At 36.4% G+C, this 16,863-nt stretch overlaps 1 protein-coding gene and 1 pseudogene across 1 annotated transcript; one reads left to right on the top strand and one right to left on the bottom strand.

Moving 5' to 3' along the window:
- The first annotated feature begins 1,372 nt into the window (after window positions 1-1,372).
- LOC126796253 (serine/threonine-protein kinase BSK2) lies at window positions 1,373-6,688 on the top strand. The gene is made up of 10 exons (XM_050523035.1): window positions 1,373-1,644; window positions 1,743-1,966; window positions 2,311-2,446; window positions 2,888-3,021; window positions 3,515-3,620; window positions 3,948-4,033; window positions 4,812-4,997; window positions 5,116-5,280; window positions 5,692-5,805; window positions 6,155-6,688. The coding sequence occupies exons 1-10, from the start codon at window positions 1,560-1,562 to the stop codon at window positions 6,404-6,406; spliced, it is 1,488 nt and encodes a 495-aa protein (XP_050378992.1). The 5' UTR covers window positions 1,373-1,559; the 3' UTR covers window positions 6,407-6,688.
- Window positions 6,689-7,504: 816 nt separating this feature from the next.
- LOC126795100 (serpin-ZX-like) lies at window positions 7,505-9,331 on the bottom strand (annotated as a pseudogene).
- Between the last annotated feature and the right edge of the window lie 7,532 nt (window positions 9,332-16,863).

Here is a 16,863-nt window from a genome sequence, read left to right as displayed (position 1 = left end):
CTTCTCTTTGATGCCAAGACATGTCGTAGTTGCAGAGGTCCGTCATGATAATGTTGAATCGGTCTCTGCTCATCCTGTACCTCCGGTGAAAGTCTTGAGCGTTGAAGATTGGACGTTCGATGAAGTAATCTTCCATGAGATTGCGTCCCCTAGATAGCCTCTGACATGGCTTATTCGGTTTTTTACCGCAACGTGAACCGATTGGTCGTGTTGATTCATCATCGTGTTATACTTCCGCCATGACCACCTGATTCACGAATGATTGCTCCATATCGTCATCATCTTCTTGTTGATGTTGTCTCCGTCTGAAAAAATTGTGGAAGCTGAAAGGATTCATCAGAGTGATGAACAAGGAAATGTTGCTAAGTATTTAGATTGAAAGATGAGTTATATGCTCGGATTCTTCATAATGGTGTGAGTATAGAATGAGTGATATTAGACGTTTTATAGCAAATTGGTCGAAAATCTTACCAGAAATCTAGTCCAATTATTTTGCCTACACTGACACGTGGCAGTAACACGTGTCAATTCTCTACTAGTCAAAAATCTTATCGGAAATCTGCTCTAATTATTTTACCGACAATGACACGTGGCAGTGACACCTGTCAATTCTCTATTAGTCGAAAATCTTATCAGAAATTTTGGATAATATCGAGTCGATAACGACACGTGGCACATTATTATTAGTTGTAAATATATCTGGTAAAAAAATTTAATCATTTCACAACAAGACAAAATTGAATTGTTCAAGCAAATTGTGAATGTGTATGTGAAAAAATCGATTTGATTGAGCAAAATATGAAATCGATTTACTTGAAGTAAAATTTACTTCTAGAACCACTTTTTGCTTGAGCAAAATCATTTTATAGGTGTGATGGTATGAACTTATGCAAAAGCATGCAGGTGCTGACGTCACATCTATGGTGACCCTTCCGGTTCTTATTTTTGAGTTGGGTGTTTTGGCCTCTGGGGAAAAGAAAGAAAAAATTGGTCTGATTCAAAGGTTTAATGGGAAGTGAGAAGAGATGGTGGAACAATTATTATTAAAATATAAAGATGATGTGTAGTTTGTAATTTTGGATGTGCCAAAATCAGCCCTCACTAAAAATAACCGTTTTGAGGTGAAATATTCTAATTTTATTATTCATTAACTCATATAATGAATTAATGATCAAGAATAAAAATGCACATAATGTAAGGGCAAGTGACCCCAGCCACCCACAGAGTCAGAAACTGAAACTTCTCTCCCAGTCTAACCAAGCATGTGAGTCACGACAGATCCATCACGTACATCACCCACACTCGTCTCTTTTTCCACAGATTCACTTCAAACTAGTCTCAACTCAACTCACTCGGTCACTCTCACCTTTTTCCCCTTCTCTCTCTGCACCTCAAAACACTGCAGTACTTTCCCTATCAACACTCCCCTGTCCTTTCTCTGTCCCTCTCACCTTCCAAAACCCAACACCACCTTCCATTTCTCTCTTCCTTCCTTCTTCCTCTTCCTCTTCTTCTTCTATGTAACCTTGACTCACTTTCAACTCCAGCACCACTGAAAAATGGGTTGCTTACAGTCCAAAACCGCCCACCTCCACTCCCCCGACGACCCCTCTCCTCTTCCCGAGCCTCTCAAACCCGACCCGGGTACTTGTCTCCTTGATGGGTTTTTGCTTCATTTTCTTATTGTTTCTTGATTTGGATTTTTGAAGCTGATGGCTTTGTGGTTTTTGATCTTTTTGAAGCTGATGGGGATCAAGCTGAAGTTGGGGACCAAGTCCCGGCGTTTAAGGAGTACAGTTTAAACGAGCTGAGGAAGGCCACGAATGGGTTCATCTCAGAGTTCATAGTTTCCGAGAGTGGCGAGAAAGCCCCAAATGTAGTTTACAAAGGGAAGCTTGAAAACAATCGCCTTGTTGCTGTTAAACGCTTCTCCAAGCAGTCTTGGCCTGACGCTCAGCAGTTTGTGGTAAAAGCACCAAAATTCGTTTCTTTAGTTTTTGATTTGCGAGGAAATTAGGGAAAAGGATAGTTTTAGACTTTTAGTAACCAAAAAGGAAGTTTTTTTAGATAGAAATGATGAATACTTTTGTAACAGAACATTCAATGTTTATGTTCCTTTTTGGGTTTTCGTTTGTTCTGTATTGATCTGGTAATGATGGCAGAAGACTAAGATTTAAAGCCAACTGCATTGGATATTCTATTTTTCCGTGATTTTTCTTTTTGTTTCCAAAAACAAACAACCCTGTAGGCTTATAGCAATATTGGATTAATTTGGCATTGAGTCTGATGTTATTGCCTATGATTGGGCAGGCTGAGGCTGCGGGAGTTGGGAAGTTGAGGCATAAGAGATTAGTGAATCTGATTGGTTGCTGTGCTGAAGGAGAAGAACGCCTCTTGGTGGCTCAGTACATGCCCAATGATACTCTTTCCAAGCATCTCTTTCATTGTATTGCCACTCTTCTCTCTCTCTCTCTCTCTCTCTCTCTCTCTCATTACTTTCAGTGCACATCATGGATTTGCTAAATTCTTATGCTATACAAAACTTTGTAATCCATCTTCTTTTTGCTTTGGTCTTTTTTCCAAACACTTTATGTGCCTCAGCAGGGTAAACCTTTCTTTCCTCTTTTTCTTTTTGCTTTAACCCAGCACTTTTCTGCACCCATAAGATAAAGCCCCTCCTTTGACACAAATGTAGCAGGTAGAAGCTTCTGAAAAATCTCATTATTTTAGATCCCCAAAATAAAATCTTTTGTAACCAATCTTAGTGTATATGACTACGCTGATAACACTTTTTTAGTGGTCAATAATTGAAATGCTGCAGATGCCCCTGCTCATGGTATTATGGTTTCTTCTCAATCTCATAATGGTTACTTTTGATTTCTTTTAGGGGATAAGCAGCCATTGCCATGGGAAATGCGTGTCAGAGTTGCGCATTATATTGTCCAGGCACTTGATCATTGTAACACAGAAAATCGGAAGATCTATCATGATTTGAATGCATATAGAGTTCTATTTGACGAGGTATGCTTGTGAATTTGTAATGAAGAACTCAGTTATTTTGTTGAGTTGATTATGAATGCCATTCTTTTGCCTTCAAATTAATGCACTAGACTCTACATTTTGCATGCCAGTGTTCATTTTTCTTATAAACTGCACGAAGAAGTTTGGCACAATTTAAATGGGAAAAGGACAAAATAACCATGCCTTTAAACAACTATTCAAATTCTGCTAAAATAGTTGTTCTGGGCCAACGTTTGCTCGATCTTCCCAACATATAAGGGGATGCAGGGTAAACTTATCTCAAATTTGAGCTCTGATGAGTTTATCGGTTTGTAGTCTTTATTATAACATTTAATGCTTCCTATTGCATTCAATGTTAGATTATCACCAAAATGGATCAGTGCTAGTCTTTCCCTTTGCTTAGACAGGCACTTTAATGTCAAAATATTAAATATTTCTACGTTAAATGTATCAACTCTTTCCAGATTATAACTGACGTACAATTTTTTGTCAGGATGGTGACCCTCGCTTGTCTAGTTTTGGCCTCATGAAAAACAGCCGCGATGGAAAAAGCTACAGTACTAATTTAGCTTACACTCCGCCTGAGTTTTTACGGACAGGTAAAATTACTGTTGTTACGGAGATCAGAAATGTTTTTGTAGAGATGAACACAAGATTCTGTTGAAGGTTAAAGTACATGATTATAATTTTGTAATTCACATGTGATAAACAATAAAAGGGTCTTACAGTTACCATGAGATAAAGTACACCTTGATATATGGAAATTATCTTCTCTTGGTGCAAGGAAATTTTTTGTTACAGTAATAAATATCAATTTTTAGTTTGTTATCTTGTTTTAAAACTTGAAATTTAGGAAATGGTATAGACATTGTATAGGTAAGAAGATGATTTTTAGTATATTTGACTAGTGTTAAATTTTTTTGCAGGCAGGGTCATCCCAGAGAGTGTTATCTACAGTTATGGAACTGTCCTATTGGACCTTTTGAGTGGAAAACATATTCCTCCGCTCCATGTATGTGGAATTCCATTTCATCAATCCATAATCCTTTACGTTGTTCTTGTTGTGTAGTGTAGGCTTTTGTTATTTTTATCTTATGTGAATTCACTGACATTTTCCGTGCATAGTTCCTATGCTGTGTACAGCTCAGGTGCATAGTTTATGTGAGAGATGTTCTCTTTATTTATGTTTTTTTACCGCACGATCTCAGGTTTATATATCTAGCTCTTTATACTATGTTTTTTTGTTTTTGGAATCTACTGCTTCTTTGGGTTGCTACTGCTTGAATTTTCATTAGCACTCCATACAACTATGATGATTAAAGTGTCATTGTCACGAAATTTATTCACATTTGTTTCTACTTTTTACATAAGCACGGTTTATAATTTTGATATGTTTTGGTTTCAGTGATACTATTTGTTTTTTATTTTCACGACAAGATACTTTCTTTCGTGGAAAAAGGAAAGAAAGAATTGAATTCCACAAACCGTTTAGGCTCATTAAGTTTATTTTAAAATTAATAATCTGGCTCTCAGTGATACCCCTTTGGTTAAGAGATTCAAATGCATTGTTTTTTTTAATATTTATTTTACTTTTTTTTATAATAGAATTTTGGGTTTCTGGTTCATTACCTCCCTTACATTTTTTCAGTAGGGTATCACAATAGATTACTCAATTATTTGGTACATTTTTGGATATAATCTGTGGCCGAGACAGACATCGACATGGATACGCAGTTTTGGTTTATTTTTTATTTCTCAAATAAATGATGAGGGATCACTATATCTTTCAGGCACTAGATCTCATAAGGGGACAGAATGTATTGTTGTTGATGGATTCATCGTTGGAAGGAAAGTATGAGAATGATGATGCTACCAAATTGGTTGAACTTGCTTCCAAATGTCTTCAGTCTGAGGCTAGGGATAGGGGAGATATTAAGTGTCTTCTCACAGCTGTAGCACCTCTCCAAAAGAAAGAGGTGATCAATTCTGTTATCTTCAAATATTTGTGTGTGATGTGGAAACCCTCTACTTTGCTTCATACTGTCTTCTCCTTTGTTTCCTTTACTTGTTCTAATTGTCATATTGGTTTTTAAGGTGGCATCTCATGTTTTAATGGGCCTCCCAAATAACAAAAATACAGTTGTGGTGCCAACCATGCTTTCTCCTCTGGGCAAGGCTTGTGCAAGGATGGATTTTAGTGATGTCCATGATATTCTGCTAAAAACAGGTTATAGAGATGAAGAAGGTGCAGAAAATGAGGTACATTTATTAACTTGGAACGTATAGCATGACTGTCTAAGAGCAAGTTCTCGAATAGTCTGCAGGTCTTTTTATCTCAATATCAACAAACCTTGCAATTCACACGTATTGGAATTTCTGTTTTTGGCAACATATACATGAGTAGTGAATTCAAGTTATTGATCTCTAGTTTAAGACTTTTATCTATTGAAAATGTGGGTACATTATGTAGTATCAATCTCCATTTATATATCGTTAGTATCCAACCAAAATCCATGAATGCATTGTTTGGGAGGTCTATTTAGGCTTCAGGTTCCCAATGCTATAGTCGCCCCATCAAACGTTCCCATATGCATAATTGTTGTTTTCATCTTGAGTTTTAAGTTGTCTAGTTTCACTTCATTTCGTCTCTTACAGTGATTGTTTTTGCAGCTTTCATTTCAAGAATGGACACAGCAGGTCCAAGACATGTTGAACACAAAAAAATTTGGAGATATTGCATTTAGAGACAAGGATTTCAAGAATGCAATAGAGTATTATTCCAAGGTACATGCATTGTTTTCTCTTATCTGTCCAAGTTTTATATTAAGATTAGAATGATTGCATGTGCTCAATCTACATACTTTTCCTGCTGTTTTAATGACTTTTCAATTATTAACACCAGAATATATATAATATATATGCACCATGCACTGGTACATGTAAATGGTTGGTGCCTAGTAAGCAGAATAACATTGCGTTTTTTTTTTTAAGGAACCTTGCCATTTTTTTCTCAGATATCTGAGTTATGATCTCCTCATCACATTATGTGCATCCGGGTGAAGTCAACATTTTAAAGTTTTTTTTTTAAAATTACCTGAGTATTCAAGGATAACCTTACTTTTCTGACAAACAGTTGATTGGTATGATGTCTGTTCCTTCTGCAACTGTGTTTGCAAGAAGAGCCTTCTCCTACTTAATGAATGGCCAAGCAGAACTCGCTTTGAGAGATGCCATGCAGGCCCAGGTTTGCATACCAGAGTGGCCAACTGCATTCTACTTGCAGGCCCTGGCGCTCTCAAAGCTTGGAATGGAGACTGATGCTCAGGACATGCTTAATGATGGAGCAGCCTTTGAAGCAAAGAGACACAGCATCTGGCGGGGCTGAAATTATAAGGTGTATTGTTATATACTCAAAAATCAATTGGCCCCCTTCATCATAGCTACTGCTGGAAAAAAATGACTAGACTAGAAGGTACTAGGCAAATGTGTAATGTGGTTGATAGAATTCTACATTCTGATTGTATCCATAAGCTTTCTTCTTTATACTGCAGTTCCATAAGAAATAAGGGTGCCAGATATTTAGCTGTTATATTTCAACATTTTATTTAGTTGATCATCTGGTAATGGGACACATTGACAGTAACCACTTCCAGTGAGAACTCACAGAATTACAAGCCAATTATGAGGTCCCCAATATAACCATGTCACATTCGTATAACATACATGAACATGTAACATTCCATCACGAGTAATAATAAGATATATACATGAAATCAACTGGAGGCTCTAGTTTCAGTTATTCCGTTATTTGTGAATAATTTGTACCTTGTGATTTTTTTTTAAGAATGAATTGTACCTTGTGGATTTGTACCTTCTCTTATCACTGAAATTCATACCAGATGAAATAGGAGAGGACCACAGACTGCTAACAGTGTCTCCATCAATAACAAACAAACAAAATCCCAAACAGCTTTCGGACTATTACCTGACTTCAACAAATTCGTACTTCCCAAAACGTTACCAAAACACAGAATTATTGAGTCGAATCCTACAATTCAAGAACAAACCCCCCCACACAATGTAAAACCCTATCCAATTATTAATCCTATCTGATCTAGGAGTATCCTTATCTTCAGTAGGAGATGACTTCCATACATGGTGTTTTACATTTGGTTTATCAAATTTGCCTATTAAAAGTTTAAGATCTTGATATAACTCATTTCTAAAATTGATGATCACAAAGAGTTAGGGACCAGATCATTCTCCAAAAAAAAAAAAAAAAACTGCTGGCCGAATTGTCATCATTAGGCTTTAGTGCAGAGCTATTTCCCCAAGACATGAATTATGGGCGTGAGATAACAACTTATAGTACTGATCAGGTTAACAATATAACCGGAATACTTTTTCGCAACCCTTGGTTGTGCTATAAACAATAAAATTGAAAACCTAATACACCGTCGAAATACAATAAACAGAACAAGGTTGAGAAAATTATCAATTGACCAGGAGAAATAACATGGTACTCTGTAAAGCTTTACCTTATAACAATACTTTAATACCAGAAGATCTAATTTACATTGAGCTGAACCTGTCTAGTTTAATATCAGCTTAATGATATAAAAGGTCTAGGAGAGATAGTAATTTCATTTATCAATCTGCAAAGGGATTGAGGATATGTCTAACGAACAACACTGACCCGGTTGTTTCTTCTCTGATAAGAAAAAGGAAGGGATGATCTGCCACAAAGTCTATCGGCTTCTCCACATGACCACTCCAACTTGAACCAACCATAAGAGCAACTGTAACAGCAGCAGCTTCTGTACCATCCTCATTAACATCAATGAATGATTTCTGTTTTATGTTGGAAACAGATAGGTCGCCACCCAAAGGAGAGGTCACCATCTCTGTCAAACCTCCAGCAACAAAAGGTAAATTTAATCCCAAAGCTTTCAGGACCTCCGAAGCTTCAAATTCAGAAGAAAATTTGAACTTTGGTATTCTGAAGTTACCAACCTTAACTTGTCTAGGGGGAACATGGCGATCTAAGAACCCAGCCTCGGATGAAAGTCTCTCAACTAAATCTGGCAACCCATCTCTTTCATTTGGAAGAAACACATACATGGAGAATTGCTTCTCACGATCCTGACCTTGTTTGTAAGTGAGTTTCAAGACTTTGAAAGTGTCGAAAGCACTTACATACTGTCGTTTAGAATTTTTCATGAAAGGAGTCCTAACTGAGTCTCCATTGAGAAGGTGGAAATCATACTCCTTTGTTTCTGATGTATAAAACTCAACCTCCCAATTACCTTTGAAGTATAGTGCATTGGCGAGAATCAGCCTAGTTTGGCTGTCAACTGAGCCAGGAGCAAGAATATGTTTGATCCGGCCACTAGTCTCCTTCTCGGCCCATGAATTTACTTCTTTTCTAACTTCATCCGGCTTTCCCTTGAAATCGACTTGCTTCAAGGCAGCCCGTAAGCCACATCCACTACCCGTTTGAAAGAAGGCTTGATCTGGAGAGACTTGTCTAGCCAAACACCATTGGTGAACGACAAGCTAGGCCCGCCATTTGGAGATCCATTCGCATAGAACAGAGGCACAAGGGTGGAGGCTAGCTTGTTGAGCTCATTAGTGGACTTGGACTTAACAAAGTCGAGCAACTGATCTTGCGTAGCGCCGTTTGATCCGGCCACTACAAGGCTGAGAAGCATGTGAATCGACAGCGGCGAGAACACCATATTCTTCTTCTTGGCTTCAGTATCCAGAAGCAGCTCCTTCATGATGGTAAAACCAACCTCCGTTTGGTTGCTAATGTAACTCCGAACCCTGAAAAACTCATGATTCAAACAGTTAAACATTGCAATTAATCTCACTATACGCTCAAATAAAGAAACACTTCTGTAGGATCAACAAACAACCAATATCTAATAATATTTTACCAACCACATTAATAATCTACGCACTGATTCACATACGAAATCGATGAACGAAAATCCAAAGAGGCATATGATCGAACACGTTGGGTGGATTATTCTGACAAAACTCTAAACAGCGTAACAACAAAGACACTAACTATGAATGTACCTATTCTGCTGGCTCTGGTTCAGTGAACTCCACCGGTTGTCGGACTCTGGTTCAATGATGCGAATCATGTGTTCCTCGTCGTCGTTGAAAGTCTCCGGGTGATCAGACTTTGGGAGAAAGATGAGAGAAATGGAGAGAATTGAGACAAAAATAAAGAGAACGGCAAAGATACTCGGAAAACGGTGGCCGGAAGAGGCATGCCGGGAACGGCCAAGGAGACCCTCTCTGTCTGCCATGGCTGGTACTCTCAGCTAGCAACAAGACGTGTATTCATTTACATAAAAGAAACAAGTAATTATATTCCAAACAATTAAAATGCCAGTAAATATGACTAACTGTAGCCAATAACAAGTCGACAGGTCTCCAAATTCAACCCTGAAAACTCCCATTATATTTAGTTTTTTTTTCTTGATGTACAACACTATGATATTCTGCGATTACAGTTGTCACCAATTTAGTGCAGCTAGTTTGATACTCTCGACATGATAAAAACTAAATAAGAGTGAAATTTCAGTATCCAAATCATTACTTGCTAACAAAGAAACAAGAATTAGGCTGTACAACTAAAATGCAGAATGAAGAGAGGTAGATTTTGACGCCTTTCCAGCAAAACAAGCCTCCGACATTCAGCTCAAACTATTTATTTATTTTTGGTTACAATGGGGACCTAAAAGGCCCAAGTAAAAAGAATCAAAGAGAGCTTATATGTTGGAACACACTCCAGATCTCCTGACTCTAGACAAACCAGCTAAATCATCAAGATAAGCTTGAGTAGCATGCACGGGAGGGTCATCAAAGATGATCAGACCTAAGCCATGAGAGATACTGATTTTGGCCAGAGAGTCTGCCACCATGTTACATTCCTTTAAGATATGGGAGATCTTGACATTCTGCATTTTAGACATGAGAGAGGAACAACCATCAAGTAAAGAGCCAAGGGGGTGCAAATCAAACTTGTCAATCTGCATAAGCTGAACCAGAACAGCTGAAATTAGTTTCAATTTCCACAGCAGCATTAAAATGCTTGGCAATAAGTTTAAGACCAAAGTAGAGGGCCCAAGTTTCAGCGTCAAGAAAATCACCAACTCCCAAATTCATTTGAAAACCCTTCAACCAATGACCATGATGATCTCTTATAATACCACCAGCACCAATATTCCTAGAACAACTAAATCTAGTACCATCAATGTTCAATTCCAAAGAATTGACAGGAGGCTTGTTCTAGGAGAGCATGGAATAACTGAACATGTTAGACAATTTGGCCTTGGCTTGAGCACCAGTCCACTCTTCAACATAATTCCAGATTGTCAGAGAGGGGCAAGCAGGCATAACAAAACTGGGATAAAAAAGTCTTGTTCCTCCATTTCTAAATAAACCAACAAGCAAAGACAAATAGATTGCATCATTTAATATCATTCTTAACTCTAGACTGGCAATGAATTTGAGCAGCAATCCATCCATTCCAATCCAAGGAGAAAGAGTTACAAATGGAATTAGAATGGACAAGATCTTTCCAAATCAATTTGGTTCTTCTGCAGTCTTTAAACAATTGAAGCAGGCTCTCATCATTAGCATTGCAAATAGGACATCTAGCATTATCAGTAAACCCTCTTTTCATCCTTTGCACATTAGTAAGAATTTTCTTATGCAAAACAGTCCACATGAAAGTTTTGATCTTAGGGTGATAATTCAGCTTCCAAACAGAATGTTATCAAAAGGGTTAGGAACTTCAATGTTATCAAAAGTGGACATGTAAGCAGACTTAACATAAAAAAAACCATTAGATGTTGCATTCCAGATCAGCTTGTCACTGCCACAATCCATAAAACCAGTAGGCACACAAATAATTTGATTCACAACTTCTAAAGGTACATAAGCTTTATAAAGATCAATATCCCAACCAGACTCACACCAAAAATCACATATGGCGGCATTCATATTAATAGTAGAACCAGGCAAAGCAACATTAATAAAAGGAGTAGGCATGACCCAGAGATCATACCAGAACTTGAATTTCTTGCCATCCCCAATGCGCCATTTAAGATTTCTTCTCATAAGCACAACACCATGCACAATTCCTCTCCAGGTATTGGAACAATCAGAGGGAGGCACATAAGCTTTATTAATAAGAGAACAATGATTCATGTATTTTTTTTTGGCATAAATAGAAGCCCAAAGACCAAAATCATGTTGAAACAGCCTCCAACTAGCCTTAGCTAATATAGCTTGGTTCATGACTGCAGTTTTCTTAATTCCCAAGCCTCCAAGACATTTAGGCTGACAAACAGTTTCCCAATTAACAAGATGCACCTTTTTTTTTTCTCACCTCAAATGAAGTTTTTGTTGAGCTGATCAATTTTATCACATAAGCTGACTGGAAACTTGGCAGTTTTCATAGCATAGATTGGAATTGAAGAAGTCACTGATTGCACAAGAGTTAATCTGCCTGCCATACTCAGCATATTACTCTTCCAACTAGAAAGCCTGCTTTGAATTCTATCAAAAATCGCATCATAAGTATGTTTATTGACCCTAGTGTGAATCAAAGGCATACCTAGGTAGAACCCGAGATCATCAGTGAGAGGGGAATCACAAATTTTACTAATCTCAATAGCAAGCCTCTTGCTAGTATTAGGAGAGCAAAGTAATAGAGACTTCTCAAAACTAATAGCTTGGCCAGATAAAGAACAAAAGGCATTGATACCTTAAGCATCTTAGCTTGCTGAGAAGAGGCTTCAGCAAAAAGCATTAGGTCATCAGCAAAGAAAAGGTGAGAGACTTAGGGCCAGACTGAGATGCTCTAACAGATTTCCAATCCCCCATATCCACCGTAGAATTAATCAGTTGGGAGAGCTTTTCCATGCATAAAACAAATATATAAGGAGAAATATGGTCCCCTTGTCTAATACCCCTTTGAGCATTGAAGGAATCTGTAAGCTCACCTTTAAAATAAATTTGAAAGCTAGTAGAGGTGATGCAACTCATAATCAATTTAACCAAGCCAACATGAATTTTAGTTTCATAGAGAACTTGTTCAATAAAAGACCAGCTAAGTCTATCATAAACTTTAGACAAGTCAACTTTCCAAGCAAAGAAGCCAAGTTTACCACTAGATTTCTTAAACTTAAAAAGCATTTCCTGAGCAACAATAGCATTATCAGAGATATGCCTATCAGGGACATAACTAACCTGATTAGGACTGATGAGCTTCCGCATCAAAGGCCTGATTTTAACCACAATCAGCTTGGAAATGATTTTGTACATAGCGGTGCATAGGCTGATAGGTCTGAAGTTAGCCATGTGATGAGGACCATCAACTTTAGGAATGAGGATAATAATGGTGTGATTCAAACCAGGAGGGACTGATTTAGAGCTAAAAGCATCATTCACCACCTTGAAAATGTCATTACAGTAAGTGCTCCAATGATGTTGGAAAAAAATAGCTAGAAATCCATCACAACCAAGAGCTTTAAGTCCGCCAATCCCAAAAAGAGCCTTATTAATCCTCCAGATATATCGGTCTACAGAGACGATCCATTGTTTTAGAATCAATTGGAGGAAAAGGCCAAGGTATAATAAACATGTGATCAATAAACTCATGCACAGAAAAAAGATTGACAAAAGTCAACAACAATTCGTTTCATAGAAATAGTATCAGTGCACCAATTTTCATTAGCATCAAACAAGCCTCAATTTTGTTCCTCCTCCTTCTAACCAAGGTGGTCATGTGAAAGAATCTAGTATTTCTGTCACAATCAACAAGCCATTTGTCCCTAGACTTCTGTTTCCAGCTTAATGGAAAAATGATTACTGAATATATCACAAGCTCTCTGAATGCCCCTAATTCTAGCAAGGATTTCCTTTTTCCTGTGAAAAATATGCCAAAAAAACATCTTTGTTCCAAATAGAGAGAACAGAAGAAAGATTTTTCATTTTGGAAGAGAAGTCACCAGCTAAGCGCTCATTGAACTTCTCATATTTTTCTCTGTTTGAGATTGAGATAGGTACAATAGCATGTTTATGCATGGTCGACACTCAAGTCGATTCTTTGTTTATTTCAACAATTTTTCACATAACCACTTTCGGTTATTAATTCTGAAAAATAACTCACAAGTGTTAATTACTATAACCACTTATTTTCCGAATGCAATATATGCATCGGCAACAATTTAATATCGTAAGCATCAATATCCGTGTAGGAAGCAATATCCGTGTAGGCAACCAATTCCATCTCGTAAATATTCTGTACGTCAACAAATTTCGATAGAAACGTCAATCCTTTAGGCCAATCGATATCCTGCTCGAGGTTCCTCGCATTATATAAGCAATATCATTAACTGTCTTAAGATTCTAAATACAAAAATAGGGTGATATTGTAAATATATAAATAATAAATGAAATATTGAAATAAAGATAAATAAGAAAATAACTATGCGGAAACAAAAAATTCAGGATTAAGAAAACTGGAAACGATAACTCAACCAATATCGAATGAATAGAAGGAAAAGTTGAGTCGTGTGTGATATCACATTGTCCTTAAGACAATTACGCCCCCTCTACCGGTGCAAGGACTCAATGGCGCTAGTCTCCCAGGATACAAGGACTTACAAATCCTTCAAACTACACTACTACAAGAATACTAGCGAACTGGAATGAACCATTTCTATCACCAGAACAAGAGAGCTAAGAATGAAACTTTAGAGAGGGAAGAAACAAGTTTCTCAATCTGAATGTGTTTCCGAATCAAGTTTTGAATCAGTCTTAAAAGAATGGAATAATGGATCACTATTTATAGAGGGAAACTTGGATCACTTAATGAATTTCTTATCATAAGTTACAACAGTTACGAAATGAATTTCTATACGTTACGATCGTTACAGACGTTACGTAATGAATTCTCAAACGTTACGACTGTTACCTCAATGAATTTCATTTCATCTGTTACGACTGTTACACAATGAATTTGACAGTTAAAGAATTCAATCTCATTAAATCTGTCATTAAAAAAATTAATTGTATTGAATCTGACGTTACAAAATCAAAATGGTTAAGTCGTCATACATTCTGAAATTCAAATAGTTTTCACGTTTACAGTGACAATTTCTTATTCACCCAAACTTACCGGCAGGTGCACTCCTGGCACAGGTGTAACTAGAACTACCGGCTTGCTCAAAGAAAGTAATCTAGTTCTGGATCTCTATCATCTTCTCCTCCGCAAATTAAGTTAAGCAGTACCAGCCACACTATCAGTTACACTATCAATTACCAGTGGCGGAACCAGTAATTCAAGATGGGTATAGCTATTTTTCACATGCATAAAAAAATTTGTTTGAGGTTTGGAACACAATGGGAGGCTCATCCTCATGCATTTACTATTAAAATTCAAAAATACAATAGGGAATGGACATAAAACCAAAACCCTGTAAATTAAAAATGATTGTTATAAAACTATAAAAACAAACTTTTATAAAAAAAAAAACAATACATGTTGTATCACTTGTACGAAATCCAAATTTAAGAAACTAAATGCAACCGGAGGATCATCTAATGTAGGCACCTTTCTATCATTTGCTACTCCAAAACTACCTAATCATATATAAGAGTAAAAGAGAGTCAACTCAACACAAAAAAAACAAGACAGTCATGCAAGTTAGGAGCACTGCTGATGCCTCTTTTATTGATATGTTCATATCTCCAATATAAGAATAATGCAAAATTTCAAGCCAACAACATCCTATAAGCTCATTCGGCTATGAAATTTGGTTATGTAAAGAGCTGGAAGCATGATGAAATCATCATATTGAAACACAACCATTTAAATTCATTAAAATAAAAACATTAACTTCACCAGACATTGACAATGTAACGACCCTAAAATTTCGAGCTTCAAAACTTAAAATCTTAAAATCGTTAAACACAAAAATAATCTCAATGAAATCGAAATCATTTTAATGTCGCAGCGGTTCACATCTGAGTTTAAAATATAACTCAGTCAAGCCGATTATTACAAACCCAAATGATAATTCAACATATAACAAATGGAATTGTATAATCCTCACAACAACCTCACAAATAAAATCACACCAACTCTCACACAAAATCCACGCTGGAACCTCACCACGACTGGATGCGATCGACTTCGAGTCTTCGGAGTCGTCACTCAATCACTACTACTCAGCACCTGCGGAAGTATCCCCTACACCATTGAAATTGGTGCACCGGGATTGCAACACAAACCCGGTAAGCTTTACAGCTCGTATGAGTAAAATATGAAAATAACTCTCGTCTCATAAAAGACACAACTCCACATCAACACAGTATAATGAAAATCATGAGAAAACGAGCAACCCATCTGGTTACTCTAATACTTTCACAAAATGGTAACTAATGAGCGCTGGTACACATCTGTTACCCCTCACTTAGTATACCGCTGATGTTGGGTAACCACCCGCCACCCAACATCCAAAACAAGCTGAGTACCCATGATCAGATAACCACCCGTTACCTCATGCAGTACTATGGCAGACAGACTAGAGCTCTAACTGTATCGTAACTTTCGCCCGGCCAAAGGCTAGGTTCCGACTTGCCTCACATGTACAATAATCTCACATCATATTGTACCACACATCACGTCCGAAGACAAATCACAATATTTCACATTTTCCGAGATAAAATCATGTACAATAATCACTCATCATATTGTACGTTTTAAAACTTTCACAATATATCATAATAAAAATCATAACAGTATATTATATAGCAAACTATATATATTTGTATTTATTTACCATTTATACAATATATACATAGTCCACTATATCATATACATGTCATATTTCATAAACACCTGAAAAATTACGTACGATAATCTCACATCATATCGTACCATTAAAATCACACATGCACAATTTTTCTGTCACCGAAATGACTATTTTTAATGAATTAATAACAGTATGTAATTTAATGAACTATATATATATATGTATTTATTACCATTATACTATATATATACGTAGTCCACTAAGTTATATACATGTTGTAATTCATTAAATAAACACACTTGCAAAAATGTTGAATCACCGCGAGGGTAGATTCGTAATTCAGTGAGATTTTACTCACCTTATTGACTTGAGCGTAAATCCTCAATTTCCGATAATACTCCCTTTCCTCGATTTAGCGATCACCTTAAAAAGATAAAAACCAGCATTTAGAATCGTTTCGTAAACCTTTAAATGCCAAAACAGTAATATACGGTTACTGTTCAGCAATTTTGGTTTATACGAAGTTACTGTTCACGGTTCACTATTCACGGTTACTGTACAAATATACGATTTATACGTATTTCTGTACGTATAAATATTAATACGTATTCCTGTACGTATAAATATTAATACGTATTTCTGTACGTATATATATATTAGTACGTATTTCTGTACGTATAATTATTAATACGTATTTCTGTACGTATAAATATTATATACGTATTTCTGTACGTATAAATATTAAATACGTATTTCTGTACGTATAAATAATAATACATATTTCTGTACGTATAAATATTAATACGTATTTCTGTACGTATAAATATTATATACGTATTTCTGTTTAATGGTAAATACAATCTCAGTAAATAAAATTTACTAATTACCTTTTACAAATTACTTTTTACATTTACCGAAAGTAATTTATAATTACATTTACCGAAGGTAAAATTTAATTACATTTACCGCAGTAAATAAAAATTACATTTACTTTTAC

This window comes from Argentina anserina, chromosome 5 (genome assembly GCF_933775445.1).
Source record: "Argentina anserina chromosome 5, drPotAnse1.1, whole genome shotgun sequence".
NCBI lineage: Eukaryota > Viridiplantae > Streptophyta > Magnoliopsida > Rosales > Rosaceae > Argentina > Argentina anserina.
The sequence above is the reverse complement of the archived record's forward strand: the minus strand, read 5'-3'. Positions and strand labels throughout refer to the sequence as shown.